The sequence below is a fragment of the Tetrao urogallus genome (assembly GCF_951394365.1).
Source record: "Tetrao urogallus genome assembly, chromosome: Z".
Classification (NCBI taxonomy): domain Eukaryota; kingdom Metazoa; phylum Chordata; class Aves; order Galliformes; family Phasianidae; genus Tetrao; species Tetrao urogallus.
In genome coordinates this window covers 5061403-5077735 of record NC_136816.1, presented here as the reverse complement: position 1 = coordinate 5077735, position 16333 = coordinate 5061403, and the positions used below count along the sequence as shown (strand labels likewise).

The 16333-nt window shown below is 45.1% G+C and overlaps 1 protein-coding gene across 1 annotated transcript in view; it reads right to left on the bottom strand.

The window, feature by feature from the left end:
• Nucleotides 1-3473: 3473 nt before the first annotated feature.
• Nucleotides 3474-16333, bottom strand: part of MUSK (muscle associated receptor tyrosine kinase) — a gene marked incomplete at both ends in the record, with an annotated part of 44744 nt that continues 31884 nt past the window's right edge. The window contains 8 exons of the mRNA XM_079548094.1: nucleotides 3474-4144; nucleotides 5989-6137; nucleotides 10795-10986; nucleotides 11289-11478; nucleotides 12715-12874; nucleotides 13196-13284; nucleotides 15753-15776; nucleotides 15994-16169. Coding sequence (XP_079404220.1) covers nucleotides 3474-4144; nucleotides 5989-6137; nucleotides 10795-10986; nucleotides 11289-11478; nucleotides 12715-12874; nucleotides 13196-13284; nucleotides 15753-15776; nucleotides 15994-16169 — 1651 coding nt within the window. The remainder of the gene's footprint in view (nucleotides 4145-5988; nucleotides 6138-10794; nucleotides 10987-11288; nucleotides 11479-12714; nucleotides 12875-13195; nucleotides 13285-15752; nucleotides 15777-15993; nucleotides 16170-16333) is intronic.

The following is a 16333-nucleotide window of genomic DNA, read 5'->3' as shown; positions in this document are numbered from 1 at the left end:
CTACTGCAGCGTGGGAGGTGGTGGTCAACAAAAGCTGCTGAAGAGCTTTCAGGGATAAAGAGATGCTGTCAGAAAAGGAAAATCAGAAACACAGTGGAAAGACCAGAAGGGAAATACTTGACACAAGCTCCTATGTTTCTGCAAGGGAGGAGGATATTTTCGTTTCCAGAGGTACGGCATGATGGCTGCTGATGGGTTTCACCTATCTGAAAGGAGGAAACAGATCCTAGCCCAGGAGCTGGCGGGGTTCAATGAGAGGGCTTAAACTAGGTATATAGGCGAAAGGGGATAAAACCAGGCTCACTAGTGATGACCCTAGGGGAACGATGATGGGTCTGGGGGTGAGGCAGATGGCTCAGCTGAAGTGCATCTATACCAGTGCATGAAGCTTGGGGAACAAACAGGAGGAGCTGGAAGTTATTATGCAACAGGCCAACTATGACTTACTTGCCATTAGGGAAACATGGTGGGATTACTCCCACAGCTGAAGTGCTGTAACAGGTGGCTATAAGCTTTTCAGAGGGATAGCAAGGAAGAAAGGGCCGATCTCTATGTTAGAGAGAGTTTCAGTGTCATAGAGCTGGGGACTAGGAATGATAGGTTTAGTGTCTGTGAGTAAGGATCAAGGGGAGAGCCAACAAGGTGGACATGCTAGTGGGCATCTGTTATAGATCGCCTAACTAGGATGAGGAGACAGATGAGGCATCCTACAAGAAGCTGGCAGAAGTTGCATGATCACCAGCCCTTGTTCTCATGGGACACTACACCTTCCTTTATCTATGCTGGAAATACAAGGCAGCACAGAAGAAGCATTGTAGGAGGTTTCTAAAATATGTGGAAGACAATTTCCTGTCGCAGCTGGTAAGGGAGCCTACCAGAATAAGAGCCCTGCTAGACCTGCTATTCACAAACAGACAAGGATTTGTGGGAGATGAAGAGGACAGGAGCTGTCTTAGACAGAGTGACCATGAAATGGTAAAGTTCTTGATTCTTGGTGAAGTTAGGAGGGGGCCCTGCAAAACTGCCGCTTCCAGAAGGCAGACTTTGAACTGTTTAGGATGGTAGTGAGGATCCTTTGTTATTCAATCGTGAAGAGTAAAGGGATCCAGGAACTCTGGTTACCCCTCAAGAAGGAAGTCTTAAAGGCACTGGAGCAGGCTGTCCTCCGCTGACATAAGATGAGCCGATGGCGAAGAAGACCAATGTGGATGAAGAGGGAATTTCTTCCTGAGGCTCTAGGAGAAAAAGTGAACCTATTTCCTGTGTAAGAAGGGATGGACAGCACAGGGAGAATACAAAGAAGTTGTTAGGATGTGCAGGGAGACAATTAGAAAATCAAAAGCCCAACTTGAACTTGGCTGCTGGGCTAGAAGACAACAAAAAAACGTTTTTATAAATATATTAACAGTAAGAGGAGGGATAAGGAGAATCTCCATCTTTTAATGAATGTGGCTGGGAAAATGACCACCAAGGACAAGGAAAAGGCTGAGGTTCTCAATGCTTTCTTTAGTTCTGTCCTTAAAAGTCAGACCAATTATCCTTGGGGTACCCCCTTACCTGGGAGTCTTGGATGGGGAGCAGAATAAAACCACTACAATTCAGGTGGAAAGAGGTAGAGAGACCTTCTACACCATCTAGACTGTAGCAAGTCCATGGGGCCAGGCGAAATTCACCCAAGAGTGAAATGGGGATCAGGCCCAGACAGCTTTGGTTCACAAAAGGCAGGTCCTGCTTTACCAACCTGATGTCCTTCTATGATCGAGAAACCGAGCTGGTGGATGACAGAAAGGCTGTTGATGCAGTCTACCTAGACTTTATTAAAGCCCTTGACACTGTCTCTTGCAGTATTCTCCTGGGGAAGCTGGCAACCTGTGGCTTGGACAGGTACATTCTTTGTTGGGTAAAGAACTGACTGGAGGGCTGGTCCCAGAAATTAGTGGTGAATGGAGTTAAATCCAGCTGGCAACTAGTCATGAGTGGTATGCCCCAGTGGTCAGTATTGAGGTCTGTCCTGTTTAACATCCTTACTGATGACCTGGATGAGAGGACTGAGTGCACCCTCAGTAAGTTTGCAGACAAGTTGGAAGGAAGTGACAGTCTGCCTGAGGGTAGGAAGGCCCTACAGGCTGGATTACTAAGCTGAGGCCAGGGGGATGATGTTCAACAAGATTAAGTGCCTGGTCCTGGCACTTTGGCCACAATAACCCCAGGCAATGCGACAGGCTTGAGGAAGAGTGGCTGGAAGGCTGTGTGGAAGAAATGGACCTGAGGTGTTGGTCAACACTCACCTGAACGTGAGCCAGCAATGTGCCCAAGTGGCTAAGAAGGCCCATGACATCCTGCCTTGGATCAGAAATGGTGTTGCCAGCAGGAGCAAGGAAGTGATTTGTATTCTGTAGGAGTGGTTAGGTGCTGGTACAGGCTGCCCAGGGAGGTGATTGAGTCACCATCCCTAGATTTGTTCAAGAAATATCTAGATGTTGTACTAAGGGCTATGGTTTAATGGAGAAATATTGGAGTCAGGTGGACTGGATGGTCTTGGAGGTCTTCTCTAACCTTGGTGATGCTACAAGTCTACGAATCTATGTTTCTTCCTGATCTCAGCATGGTGGGCACTGTACTGCAGGCACAGGGAAATAAACACACTCGAGAGACCAGATGGGTGCAGCACTGGGCCTTTAGGGTGAATTTGTCCATTAACAACCAGTGGCTTTGTTGTAGAACTGGGTGAGAAGACTGGCTACTATATATGAGATTTTTGTGAGATCTTAGCAAAAATCAGATGACCCTCAGTGTGGACTTCCCTCTTTTTAAGATAAATCTTAGGATAGGATTTTGTTTAACATGACATACTGGCTACCACCGGTGGTCCTGTGGGCTGATGATTTGACTATGTGTTGTGTTCATGAGCAACAAACAGAAAAAGGGAGTTAAAAAGTCAGTGGACTATGCCTTCAGCAATATCCTTCCTCTACAAAATGAAGTGAGCATGTAAAAATAAAATGATACGCAAAATCCAAAACAGGATTGATATCTGCAATCTTTTTTTCCTTTTTTTTTCTTTTTTTTTTTGTTACAGATAGTAGTTGAAAACATATAAGGAAGGGAACAGAAAGTTAAAAGCCAGGTGCATAAATGCAGAACAGGGAGAAAACTGCTGGGTAAAGAAGTTGCCCCAGGAAGGGGCTGCCGGGGAACTCTGTGCTCCTGGAAATGACTAAAGCAGGTCCTGAGCTAACGCAGCCAGCTCGCCAACCAACCCAAGGAGCACTGGCTTGGTGGCTGGGAGCTATCCCCATAATATGGGAGGTACAGTCCACCGCGAGGAGGTATGGTCCACCCTGAAGGGGAGCAGTCCACACTCCTTGCTTGGTAGAGGAACAAGATTTTTCTCCTCCCTCTAAATCAGAGCTTTGAGCTCAGGAGCCTGCAGGCAAGTTGGCGTGACAGCCTCCTCACCACACCCCTCAGACCTATGGGGAGGCCACAGCCCTCTCATACATGCGCTCCAGGATGCGGTGAATACTAGCAAAGCTTGGCCGATCAGCTGGCAGCTTGCTCCAGCAGAGACGCATCAGGTTGTAGAGCTCCAGAGGACAGTTGTCTGGGCATGACAGGATGTTCCCATCCCTCACGTAGTAGATGACCTCCTCATGAGCCATCCCATAGTAGGGCTGCATGCCATAGGAGAAGATCTCCCACAGCACCACTCCGTAGGCCCACACATCAGACTCTGTGGTGTACCGGTTATAAAAAATGGATTCGGGGGGCATCCAGCGGATGGGGATGGCATCATTCTCATTGGCTTTGTAGTAATCAGCTGAGTACATGTTCCTTGAGAGGCCAAAGTCAGCAATTTTGACCACCATGTTCTCCCCCACCAGGCAGTTCCTAGTGGCCAAGTCCCGATGAACAAACTTGCGCTCAGAGAGGTAAGCCATGCCTGCAGCCACCTGCTTGGCAATGCAGAGCTGGCTAGTGCAGCATAGTGCCAGCGGACTGGGGAGGCAGGCCCGTGCCTCCAGGCTAACCTGCACCAGGCTGCAGAGGTTGCGGGGCGAGCGGTTGCGCAGGTACTCATTGAGATCACCGTAGGCCATGTACTCAAACAGCAGGCACATGGGTTTCCCAACAGCACACACACCTGGAAAAAGACAGATGCACCATTCAGGTCATTTGTAGAGAAAGAAGTTTCTGCTGTGGCAAGGCCGAAAAATATCCAAAAATACTTAACACAAAAGGGAGATTCCCAGGAATGCATGTGGGGACATAGGAAAATGTGAAGCATGCAAATACCATCAAATTTCATGTTTCTTTATGTCTTTGAAGCTCCTTCAACAGGAATCTGAATCCAAACTTTGTGAGAGACACAAGACATTAACCCAGCCTGAGTGATGGGCACATGCTTGGTTCTGCACTAGCTTCACCAGGGTCCAGTGTGAGCAGTGGACTCTACTCCCACAGTGCAACAGGATTTAATGTGATCCAGCTGCACCATGCCAGCCTGCAGATAAACATTTACCTTGCTTTGTCCAATGATTTCTAATGATCTACTAATGTGATTCAAATCAGACACACCAATTAGATGTACCTAATATACATATTTTACAAGAAAAATTTGAAATAGAAGAGTATGTACTGCATTAGTATTGTGAATGCATGCAAAGATCATCAGTTTATTATATAAATTCCCAAACCTAACATTTTAACCAGATTTACGGAGCACACAGTAACTAATAAAGCCAGTTAGAGAGATAGGCAAAAATATTTATGTGCCTGCTATTTAACTTCTCAACTAGCGAAAGCCAGAATTTGAAGGGTACATGTTTTGCTTCCTTAGGGCCGTTTAGCAATTAGTGATCCAGCTTATTGTGAAATCTGAACTTCATGTTGATGACCTAACACATGAATCTTTGAGAAAAAACAGATAGCTGTTTCCAGTGTCATAAAATCAGGATCTGACAAGCATGAGGAGAGTATGCGAGGGTTTTATCGTCTAAGCTGTGCTCAAAAACTTGACTGCTTTCCCCACACCCCCTGAATGTGAGGTTAGTTTGCTCCTGTACCTTTGCCTTTCCCTGGCATACAATGTGTTGACAATAAACATAATGTGTACTTGAGACTGGGGCATTTCCTGCTGCTCTCTTCTGTTGCCAAAGTGCTCATGTCAACCCAATTTTTCCAAACCTGCAGTTTATGCATTTCCAGATTGTGTAGAATTTCCTATTGAAATAAATTAAATAATAAATATTAAAAAAAAAAATCTCAGCTGCATGTTCACAGGGATCAGGTCTGCCTGCAGTAACCCTGAGTGGGACTGCAAGGTGATGGTGGAGAGCAGATTTACAGAAATAAACTCCAGTTGGCAGCTTTCTGTGAAGAGGAATGACCTATTAGCCAAGATGTGGGACCAAGTCTTTCTAAAAAGTCTGAGAAAACATAGTTTTGTTTCAGCTGTGAAGGGAGGGGAAGGAAGAGACTGTCGTTGTGGTTGGCTTTTTTGTTTGTTTTCTTCACTTGTTTTTTTAATGCTGGTGAATGTTCAGACATGACAATAGTAAGTGGGATCCATAAAACTAACAAGACATGTGCTTGTTTTTTTTCTTAAGTACCCGCAAAATAAATCACAGCTCCAGGAAGCCCGTGTCTTCCCTGCAAAACATCTGCTTCAGTGTTACGAAGCTGGAAGCAGATCTAAGCACCAAGATGGTCCGCAGGCTCCACCACAGGATGAGCAGGCTTTGTTACAAGGTGCTGTCCTGCTAAGGCAGCTGCTTAAGACCTACATTTCCAGACTTGTTCTGGTGAAGAATTTAGCAGAGCATGCAGTGACTCATAGCAAAGCTCACCCCTTTTGAACAAGCTATTTTCTCTTGTAGAACAGTCCATCGTCACTCAGCACTGGTCATGCATGCCTGTGCCCCTAGCAAAACGCCAGCAGATTTGCAGGAGGAGGTACCCCCATACATGGGCACCTCGTTCAGATACCTAAGAGCTTGACAATGTTTGGATTGTCAAATTCAGCCATGAGGGCTGCCTCCCTCTGGAAGTCGGCTTGCATGTCCGCAGATGCTTCCTCTTTGAGCATTTTCACTGCCACCATTGTGAATGACTCATATGGCAGTAGTCCTGGGGCCCTGGAAGAGAGGGAAGCATTGACGAGAGTTGCAAGCACATAAAACACAGGCTTTTTTTGGAATAAAATGATGAAGCACTGACTCAAAAATAAACATATTTTATATGAAAATGTTGAAAGAGCCTTCTTGCACTCAATTTTGCTTCCCCCCCGGAACACTTGTGGCACTGGAACATCTAGCTACTATCAGAGAACAAGTACCAATTAGAGTAAGCATGTTCCCCAGGATTTTATATGAAAATAACCCTTTGGCACAGTTCAGAGGATAGGTGGAGTTGTACACCTCTAATTTAACAAATTTAAAGCCCATTAGCTTTTGGTTGCATTTAATGCAGTGGAGCTGAGGTCCAGCAAAGAGTAATGCTCCAGCAAGTGCTGTGGAAATAGGTGCCAAGTAAGAAGGAAAAATGCACAAATAAACCCTGTTAAGCTCATGCACTAATATGCTGTGTCAAAAGCTGAATCTTCATGTTTTAGACAATCTGTAGGAAATAGAGCTTTTGACTTCAAGCAATCACAAGCTCATTCTGTTTCACTATCCACATGTCACTCTGCCCTCAGCAAGTTTAATTAAGCATACTTACCAAAGATCCAGGAGTAGCGCTCAAGCATGGCAACTTTCCATGCTTCAGATGTGGGTCAACCTTCAGATACGCATTTTGTTGCCCATGCCTGCTCTTCCCAGGGTCCTGCAGTTAAGGCACGCTCCTTAAAGGCAGCTAGAGCCCATGAACAGTGGCACCCATTTACAATTTATGCTCCTGCCTGACTGCCCTCCCATTGCTCAAATGCCGGGTTACTTTACTGCTCAGTAGTCACAAGAGGAGGTTCAGATTTCCAAAGCAAACTTCCAGTTTCCTTGTCACCTACTCCAGACATATGGTAGTTGCAACAGATGCACTCAGATGCTGTAAATGTCAAATGTCAGAAGATGGCAAGATGCCCATCTAGAGAGGAATATCACAGGCAGCTGGACCGCAGCTGAAGGGCTTGGACAAGGAGATCCAGCATGCCAGAATGGAGGAGCTGGCTCAACATTTGTCTACTACTGCCTTTGCTATAGCAAAATGTCCTACTTTATTACCCTGTGCTGGCAGCAAGGTCCCAGGATAGCAGGAGAGGAGACCTCTTTTAATGCACCCACTGCTGCCTAATTGGAGCACCTGAGAAAGTCAGCAGCAATACTCTGAAGATATCAGCAGAACAATTAAAATGAGAAACAGGAGGGCATTTATGTCTTTCAAGCAGCCTCACTGTAGATTACCTCTCATGACTGGCTAGCAGACTAGCACAGCAATAACAGCTTCATATTGCATGCTTTGCAGAAGAAAGCTCACCTGGGCCAAAGCCTAAAGTACACGTATCCACCTGCTCTCCACTGAAATCCTGTAGTGTACACTAACCTAAATGTGACTTAAGTAAGATTAAGCTACATAGAGCTTTTGCTGGGCCTTCTTCAGCCCAGTTCTTGCAGATCCACAGAAACTGCACTGAACAGGGAGGAGGGCTCTGTGTGCAGTCCTGGCAGGCAACTGCCAAAGTTGAGCCCCTCAATGCCCAAAAAACGTTGTGAGCAGGAAGAGATGGAGGCACACATGCAGAGAAGCTCCTCCTTCTGAAATCAAACAGGAGAATTCAAGTTCTAGGCTGGAGTGTGCTTTCTACGAAACAGCTCGTTTTCTTCAAGATACAGGAAACATCAAGGAATTAGCCTGGATTTCCTCTCTAGTGACTCCCTACATGCTTTAGGTGAAATACCTCACTGTTTGTGCACAGGGCAACAGCAGCTCTCCTCACTTTCTCTACTATCATTGGATCTCCGCAACACGGGCAGAACTTTAGGTACCACCTGTGCAAGAAGAGATTTTGTCCCCATTCTACGTTTAGAGCACACTTGAATTTAGGTTTCCAGTCAGACCTTCTTTCCAGAGCAGCGACTGTGGGGGAAAAAAAAATGTGGAGCTGCTTGAATCTGTATTTGAGGTTGTGACCTGTGACAGATCTTCCCCAAGCACCATAGCCGGTTAGCTTCTGTAAGGCCATTAAGTGGTGTCATTAACTGAGGGGTGTGGAGACCCACCTCTACACTCCCTGTTGGAGAAAAATTTCTGTGGGAGCAGAAGAGTTATTTTGAATGAGTATTGTATGTAGGGTATTGTTTCTTAAACTAACATCTATGCTGTCTTTCATCTACAGTGAGACAGCGGATCAAACACTCCTTGAACAAGAAAGAACATGAAGAGATCTGTGAAAGAAGAAATCTTGCCACTCTGACCTCTGATCACCTGCCCATGGCCCAACCCTGGCCCCTGGGGCAGCCTTGTCTCCAAACGAGGCCTAGTCAGGATGAACCTGTGCTGAGTCCAACATTTTGTTTTAAAGACATCTGCTAAGGAAACTGGTTACTTCCTCAACCCCTTCAGTGTGTACGAGCCCTCAGCGGACACTGCAGCCTTTCAGGAGGAGCAGGTAAACGATAGCCAGACACTTCCTGTCCTAACATGTTGCTTGACCCAGGAGTGAGTAAACACTAAATCAGGCCTCACGGCAAGCCAACTGGCAAAGGCATCACTGGCACTGTGTGCAGAGCCGTGTTTACAAGAGCAGAAGAAATATGAGACCAGGAAAAGTAAGAGGGCCGCTAAACTTAGCTTAAGATGTCCAGTTAACACATGCAGACAAGTACATTTTATTCATCTACGACGGCAAGGTAAAAGTTTGAGTCATCTTGGAGCTTGTGACCTGAAGGGATGTGCTGCTGGTGCTGCTGGATGTCAGCGTATCAGTCTCTGCTGGCCTGAGAGCTGTGCATAGAAACACCATGAGCTGAAATCTACCCTGAGAATATAATGCTTCCGAAGGGCTTCTGATGGAGAAGTAGTATTTCTTCAGCTCCTGAGAGAAAGTGTTTCTGAGAGTATAGCATGCTGCACATTGCAAAAGCTGCCTAAGAAGACTGTTTCTTGCTTTTTTCTTTTGCCATTTTGCACTGACAATAGCAAAAAGGTTTTTCTAAAAGGAATTCCAGCACTCGGGTGGATGAAATGCACATGGAAGCTCCCTGCACCACTTTAACACTTGCTTCCTTCAGCACTTCAGTGAAGTTCAGGCTCCCTTTGAGAGGTCCTGCTCAAGGTGGATGAGAGTCACCTCTCAGCAGGGCCTGGGCAGCACAGCACCAAGGCTACACTGAAGCTCCAGTGCAGGGTGACGCTTGGCAGGGGACTGCCTGCCCTGCTGTCACATCCAGGAGAAGGCTCAAATGATGGGACATTCTCAACACTGTGCCATGGCCAGAACAGGGATTGCTCTGCACCCAGGCAGCAGCTGTGACGCAGTCCACACTGCATTGTTCTCAGCTCCAGTTCAGATGCATTTGGTTCAACCATCCAGGCTAACAATCAATCACAGCTAAGCATCTGCAGTTTTCCCAATGCCTGCCCTTTAAACTTCTGTTATTTTTAGCTTGCTCTGTATTAAAGTATGCCTGCGTTTCTTCCATATCTCTTCACTTGGAAAAAAATTCATCTATTGAAATTGTTTTCTCTGCTCTAACAATGATTTAACTTGTCCATAACTTATTTCCTAGTGGATACATCCACAGCATAACTATAAACGTTGAAAGTATCTGCACCAATGGCTGCTTTCTGCACAGAGTCCTTCAGCTTAGAAGTTACTTTCACCAAACAGGTTATGGATCTGATAGTCCCTGGTGGCTTTGGTCATACACTACTCTAGACAGTGCAATGACAGAGCCAGCTATGTCCCAGAGTTATTACCTCTGGAGGACAAAGAATACTCACCCTAAGCAAAAATGGAACTGGGCAGTCTGTCTCTCTTTTTTCAGGAATTTGGAGGGGGATTTTCTAGGAGCAGATCAGCCAAAGGCTGTCCTGCAGGCATTACAGAACCTGTTAAGCATTACAAGATGCCTTCCATTCACTTCAATTCTGGGTTTTCAATGAAACATATTTCGCATACGAAGAAATATATGACCTCACCTCCCATGAGGTTTAACAGAACTGGGACCTCATCTAATGCCTTAAATTTAAAACAGGCAACAATGATTGTGAATTCCAAGAATAAAGACTGAGTAAGTAGGATGCACATGCACACAAAAAGGATGTTGGATCAAGTCGGCTGAGGTTTCAGGGGATTTTTGGTTTAGTTTAGTTTTGCCACTGAATCAAATGGAAACTGGATCAGGATCTAACTGCATCATGACATATCTCTGTGGTAAGTACTGGCCAATGTTGACTTTGTAAAGGAGCACACCAATACACACTGTCAATTTGCAAACACTGGGATATACAAGCATTTCACAATAGGTCATATGTCACAGGCAATACTCTTGGAAAAAATATAAGGATTATAAATTTAGCTAAGCTTTTATACCAGGCTTTGGCATGTGAGTATGACACAGTATTTACTAGAGAGAACAGGAGGTTCATTTGTGGGAGTATTTTAACAAATATCAGGGGGAAGAAGTAGCCACGATAAACAATTACTCAAGCTTGAGTTTAGCTGTTTGAATCTTCTACTAATTTTGGTTTGGGTAAATGAACAAAGGATTTCAGGTGTCCAGACAAACAGATGTCCAACTGCTTATCTTTTCCAGGTACTTCCATATAGAGAGGATTCACACATGGATGTCTTACCTTGCTTGGAAAACTCTCCCAAATGCTCCTTCCCCAATATCTCTCACATATTCAATATTGTTCCTGGGATACTCCAAGCTGAGTAGTTTGGGATTGAGGAGAAGAGGCATCCGCTGGTACATGGGGTTAGGGTGCAGCCGGTCCAGGAGGAGTTCAGAGGGCAGAGTGGTGAGTGTCGGTGTTTCTGACTCTCTGAAACAACAGAGCAGTTGTTGGTCAATGTGCATGGCTCCTGATCTACATCTGTACCATGGGGTTGGATTCTTCCAAGGCGGGAAAGAGAGGTGTGGCAGAGCTGCTGAAAAAACCTTGCAGCAGTCTCTCACCATTTCCCCAAAATAACCACCAGGCTACTTTCCACAGAGGTACACCTCAGAACTTACACTGGCGCTGCCATGGGATTCTCCCTCCTGCAGGAGTTTGCAGGACTCAGAAACAGGCAAGTTCTGTTTCAAAGCAGCATTTGTTGCCTTGAACTGAGGCCTGGGCTTTACCTTTTCTTGTTTTTCCACTGCTTTCGGCGACGGCAGCAAACAAGGGTGATAATGCCAAGGATCACGATTAGAGCAAAGCTGGAGATGATTGAGATGATAACATTCATGGAGTATGTGGGGGAATAAGATGGAGGAGGGGGGAGGTTTGGTGTCTCTCCATTTGGTTTTCTTGTTCCTAGTGATAACGATGCTGTAATGCAAACAAAATCAGAAGATGATATCTATTCTATAGGGATGTGTCTTTCTCTCAAGATGTATTTGTGTACAACTGTTTTCCTGGTAATTACTAACATTACAGATACAACAGTAAGACTGTTTGAGAGGACCATACTAAAGAACTTTTGTATACACGAAGAAAAACCTATTTCTGCTTAATAATTGTGGAAGTGCAGGACCTAGTAAAGACACAGTTCCTGTAGAACTAGGAACTTAGTTTTGATAAGCAGTCAGATAACTTGCAAGAATTACAGGTGAAAGATCATATCCAATGGTCTCAAAGTGTTCAAATAAGCTGAAGGCCTATAGTGGGATTGAACTAGACTCCACAATGTGGACCACAGTGAATCACATATCCTAGAAGGATTCTGCAGATACAAGTGTCCGCCCACGGCAGGTATATGCTGATATTTTCCTGGACCATCCTTTTCCCTCCAACAGTTTCACATCTCAGTGACTTTATGGGTCAACTACTTTATGGTAAACTACTGTAAAATTTCACTTTTTTTTTTTTTTTTTAGGGGAAAAAGAAATCAGGTATACCTCTGTTGATTGTTTTCTGAGCTATTCTAGAAAATGATTGAGAATGGAAATAAATTTACACTATATTTTTAAGGCCAGCTAAATTGACACTGATTTGAGTTCCATTGACTCTACGGCATCTCTATTCTCTGTGCAAACAGAATTGTCTTGTTTTCAAGCCCTGAGATCCTAAAACTTGGTGAAATATTAAAACCTTGTATCATTGATGAAATATGTTTCAAAAACTGTTCTTTGAACAAAAAAAAAAAGAATGAAAACATTTCCATCTTTTTCAGATTTATTTTTAGATATATATCCTTTTAATGTTGAAAAAAAAATCACCAGAAGCAAAATAACTTTGGAAAATTTGCTATAAGCTCTCCTTTTCCTTTAGAGCACACTGTAGCCAACCTATCCCTCATAATACCACAGGAAATCTGATTTCATCTTTTATCCTTATTATAATCTCAGACAAGGAGCTCTATTTGTCTGTCTTCATTTGCCCATCTTTAAAGTATGTATTACACCTTCAAACTGAAGATGATGAGTGCATTTGTGCAAGGAACCAGTGCTGGATTAGTCTAGAACACAGAATTAATCAATGGGGCCATGAGACCCATGGTGTGATGGGCAGCAAGTCAACACTTTACATGGTCCCAAAACAAGTACAATGACAGAAATGGCCTACCATCTCCACAGGGAGACACGCTGCAGTACTCCCAAGTGACAGATGGGTCTTTTGTGTAGCACCAGGGACGCTCATTTTCACCTCCTGGGTTGCGGCAGTAATTCTCAGCATCAGACAGCTCGGGGAAAACCTGAGGAGTCCTTCTGTGTAAGTGGGGAGCCTTGGAGTAGGAAACCATTTGGATTAGTGTTTGAGTACAATTTTTCCTGCTGGTATTAAAAAAAAACAAAGGGGAAAAAAACAAAACAAAACAAAACAAAAAAACAGAAAAAGGCAGAGGTAAAACAGACTTGTAGAAGCTTGCAAGAATCACCAAGAAAGCATCTGGCAATAGGAAGGGGGAACTTGCAGACTGAAATATGAAGCAATCAAGAATGAAGGAGAGCTGCCATCTGCCCAGCCCTTCTGTGGGACAGGGCTGCCCAGATCTGGGAAACTCACAGAAGAAGACCCCATTTGGTTATCTCACACTGATGCACACCTGGTCACTCCACTTCTGGCAGGGGATGCCGGAGGCAGTAACATTGGCCCAGCCCTGGTAAAACTGGCCATTGCCACTGTAGCAAGTCCCTGGGCAGGAAAAAAAAAAGAAAAAAAATGGAACAAAGTGGGGACAAGCGCCATAGACCGTGCCCTGCAGTGAGGAGTGACAAGTCATGTCCTTACACAAGAGCCAAAACAATTAGCAGCAGATTTGAAGCACGCAAAAGGACCAGTGACAGTCACGGAAGAGCTTAGCTTTATGTTCATGCTGAAACAGATTTTGAGCTCTGTACATAGGACTACATCTGGTAACATCCCAAGAAAAGGAGAAAAGTTTTCCAGACTGAGGAACAGACCATGAGGCTGTGGCTGTCACTCTGCCCCAAAACCAAACAAAGCAGCACGGGCCCACAGGGATGCTCCAGAGCCAAACCATGGCAGAAGGCAAACTGCAGCACTGGTTGTGTGGCTCACAGCCTGCACAGTGTCAGGGGCAGCTGGGGTGCGAGAAGCAAGGTCTTGCAAGGAGTGCTGTCCTGCTGGCCTCTATATAGTGCTTGTCATCTCAGACTGGATGCTTGGAACTGTGGCTCCCAGCATGCATGGAAACCACAAGCTAAAGGGAGCTACAAATCTGAAGTAATGGTATCAGCACAAAGCACTTATTCATAATGAAGAATGTGCCATTGATCTCACATATGCAAAGCTTACTATGGCTGCAGAAAAAGCCAGCAGGAAATCTAGAGAAGATTTTCACTCTGAGAATAAGTTCCCAAAACATAAATGTGGGCATCACTTATCCTCGGAGGAGAATTTAATGCATGCTGGCATAATCCAGGAAGTAAGATGGACAGCAGAGGAGAAGCAGTCTTACACATGTGGCATTTGCTAGCTAATTGTGTGGAAACTGCTGACCATGGATTAGCATTCTGGTTGCATTAGGCATGCATTAGGGTCCTCTTGTTAGGTGCTGCATTATTAACCTTATTAAATAAATTAGTATGTCAGCAAACAGTGCTGTCACAGTTTTATTTTCAACTATATTGAAGTTGCAGCTCATAAAAGCTACCACAGGAGGAAACCCATGTCACTCTAAAACAGAGATTTTTTTAAGCAAATGTTTTTCCTCTTCAATAAAGATTTGCATAAGGTTTGATCCAGGTTTCAGACACAGGCTACACATTCTAATTCACTCAAGCAGATTGTCCTGTTTCTCCTGTAGGAGAAACATCGATGATTGATTAAATTTTACAGTGCTGTAGTTCTAACTGTTGTTCAGAGCACCTGAGCACTTCAGTAAAGACCAGTGTAAACAGCAATTCTTGAGCACATCACAATAACTGCCTGCTCTTTTCCTTTTGCATCACCCACTCCACATATACTTGCTGCTACAGAACCTCAGCTTTCTGTACACCCATTGGTGCCAGGCTGTACTCGTGGGTAGCAGAGCAACACCAGGTTTATTGTAGGCAGGTGACTTCAAGCACAAGGTTGAGCCCCTGTAGCCCAAGGTGTGAAAATACCTCAGTTTAGAAATGGCTTCAGACCCCATGACAATACTTGGCTCATCACAGTCCAAGGTAAAATGCTGTAATTTGAGCTTCTTTGACTGGTACATAAGCTATCTGCAGTGTGTGTAGCACTGCAGAATTGTAAAACTTCTGGCCTAAAACACAGCTGTGTCAACCATTGAAAGGCAAGGAGAGCAATACCTGAAATCCTTCTGAGCAAGTAGCTGACGTGAAAAGAGGCCTTTTTGCACTAAATGTGACATCAATGTGACAGCTTTGAGGAGCAAGGCGGAGAGGCTTGGGGGGCAAAGTAAAGCATCACTGTGCCCTTAAGGCGCTGAAAAATACCAAAGTCTTATAGGTGGACATGCTGAAGAAGGAGAGGCTGAAACTGCCATATGCTTCTGCCACCCACCTCGTGTTCTGTCCCCCACTGAGAGCATGGGGCTGGCAGAAGTCTCAGCAAGAGATGGCTGGGATTTACGGGTAGTTTTGGAGGGGCATTAGAGAAATGGCTTCAGGGACAGATGGAGTATGCCCCATCCCTGCAGGCGCTGCAGGCCAGGTTGAATGGGCCCTGTTCTAACCTGACCTGCTGGGTGGCAGTGCTGCCCACAGCAGGAGCTCAGAGCTGGGTGGGCTTTGAGGTCCCCTCCAACCCAACCACTCTGTGGTTCTGTGATTCTATGTTGGTAACCACATCAATGACAGCATGTAAGGGTGGGACTGCCCTGACAGCAGACTCCAAAGTACCAGACACAGCAAAAAAGAAAGAATGGGTGGAAAGGCAGGGTAACAACTGGAGGAGATCTAAAAGCACCATCACTCTCTAATCACCTTCAACAACTACCAGCCTCTGCTCTCCCTAAAAACTGTGCAGATGGAAATATGTTTTCTTATGCCTTAGACGTGAGAGTTTAGTCATTCTTTGGCAACAGCCTGAATCAAGCCAGCAAAGTCTAAAAAATGCCATGCAAGCTGCATCTTCAACAAAAATGTTGTGCCCACCCTCTTGAAAAACAGATCCTGGAGAAGTCTACTTACTGGTTATATTCTCCTTCTTAAAATCTGTGAAAAGACAAGACAAGGTGTAAGGAGGGGTTGTGACACAGCCAGGCGCTAGCTGCAGAGCCACAGGCAGGCTGGTTCCCACTTCACACACCACATCTGACCACAGAACAGCTACTGAGAGGCTGTCAGGCATTCACTTTCGCTGCAAGTCATGGGTGTCACCATGCCCTCCTCACCAAGAAAGCAGCAGATGATGGGCAGCACAGCCCCTTACCAAAGAAAGGGATATGGGTGCAGGCACTGGGGTCCTGGTGCAGGCTGGGCAGCCTGTTGCACTCGGGAAGAGCGAGCAGCATCAGCCCCGGCTTGTAAATCCCTCGCTGAGAGTTTTCCTCCATTGAGAGCCATTCCTTAAAGCAGTAGAGATCCTTTACAGCAAGGCAATTCTCTCTACATTATTTTGCAAAAAACAGTGAAATACAGCGGTCAATGGCTTGATAACAGCTGCTGCACCTAGCGGTGGTGTGCAGGGGTTATACTGGCTGACATAAAACCATTAGTGGCGCTGTGCTTCTTTAAGCCAGTCTGTCTGGCTCATAAACCATAAAGGAAAC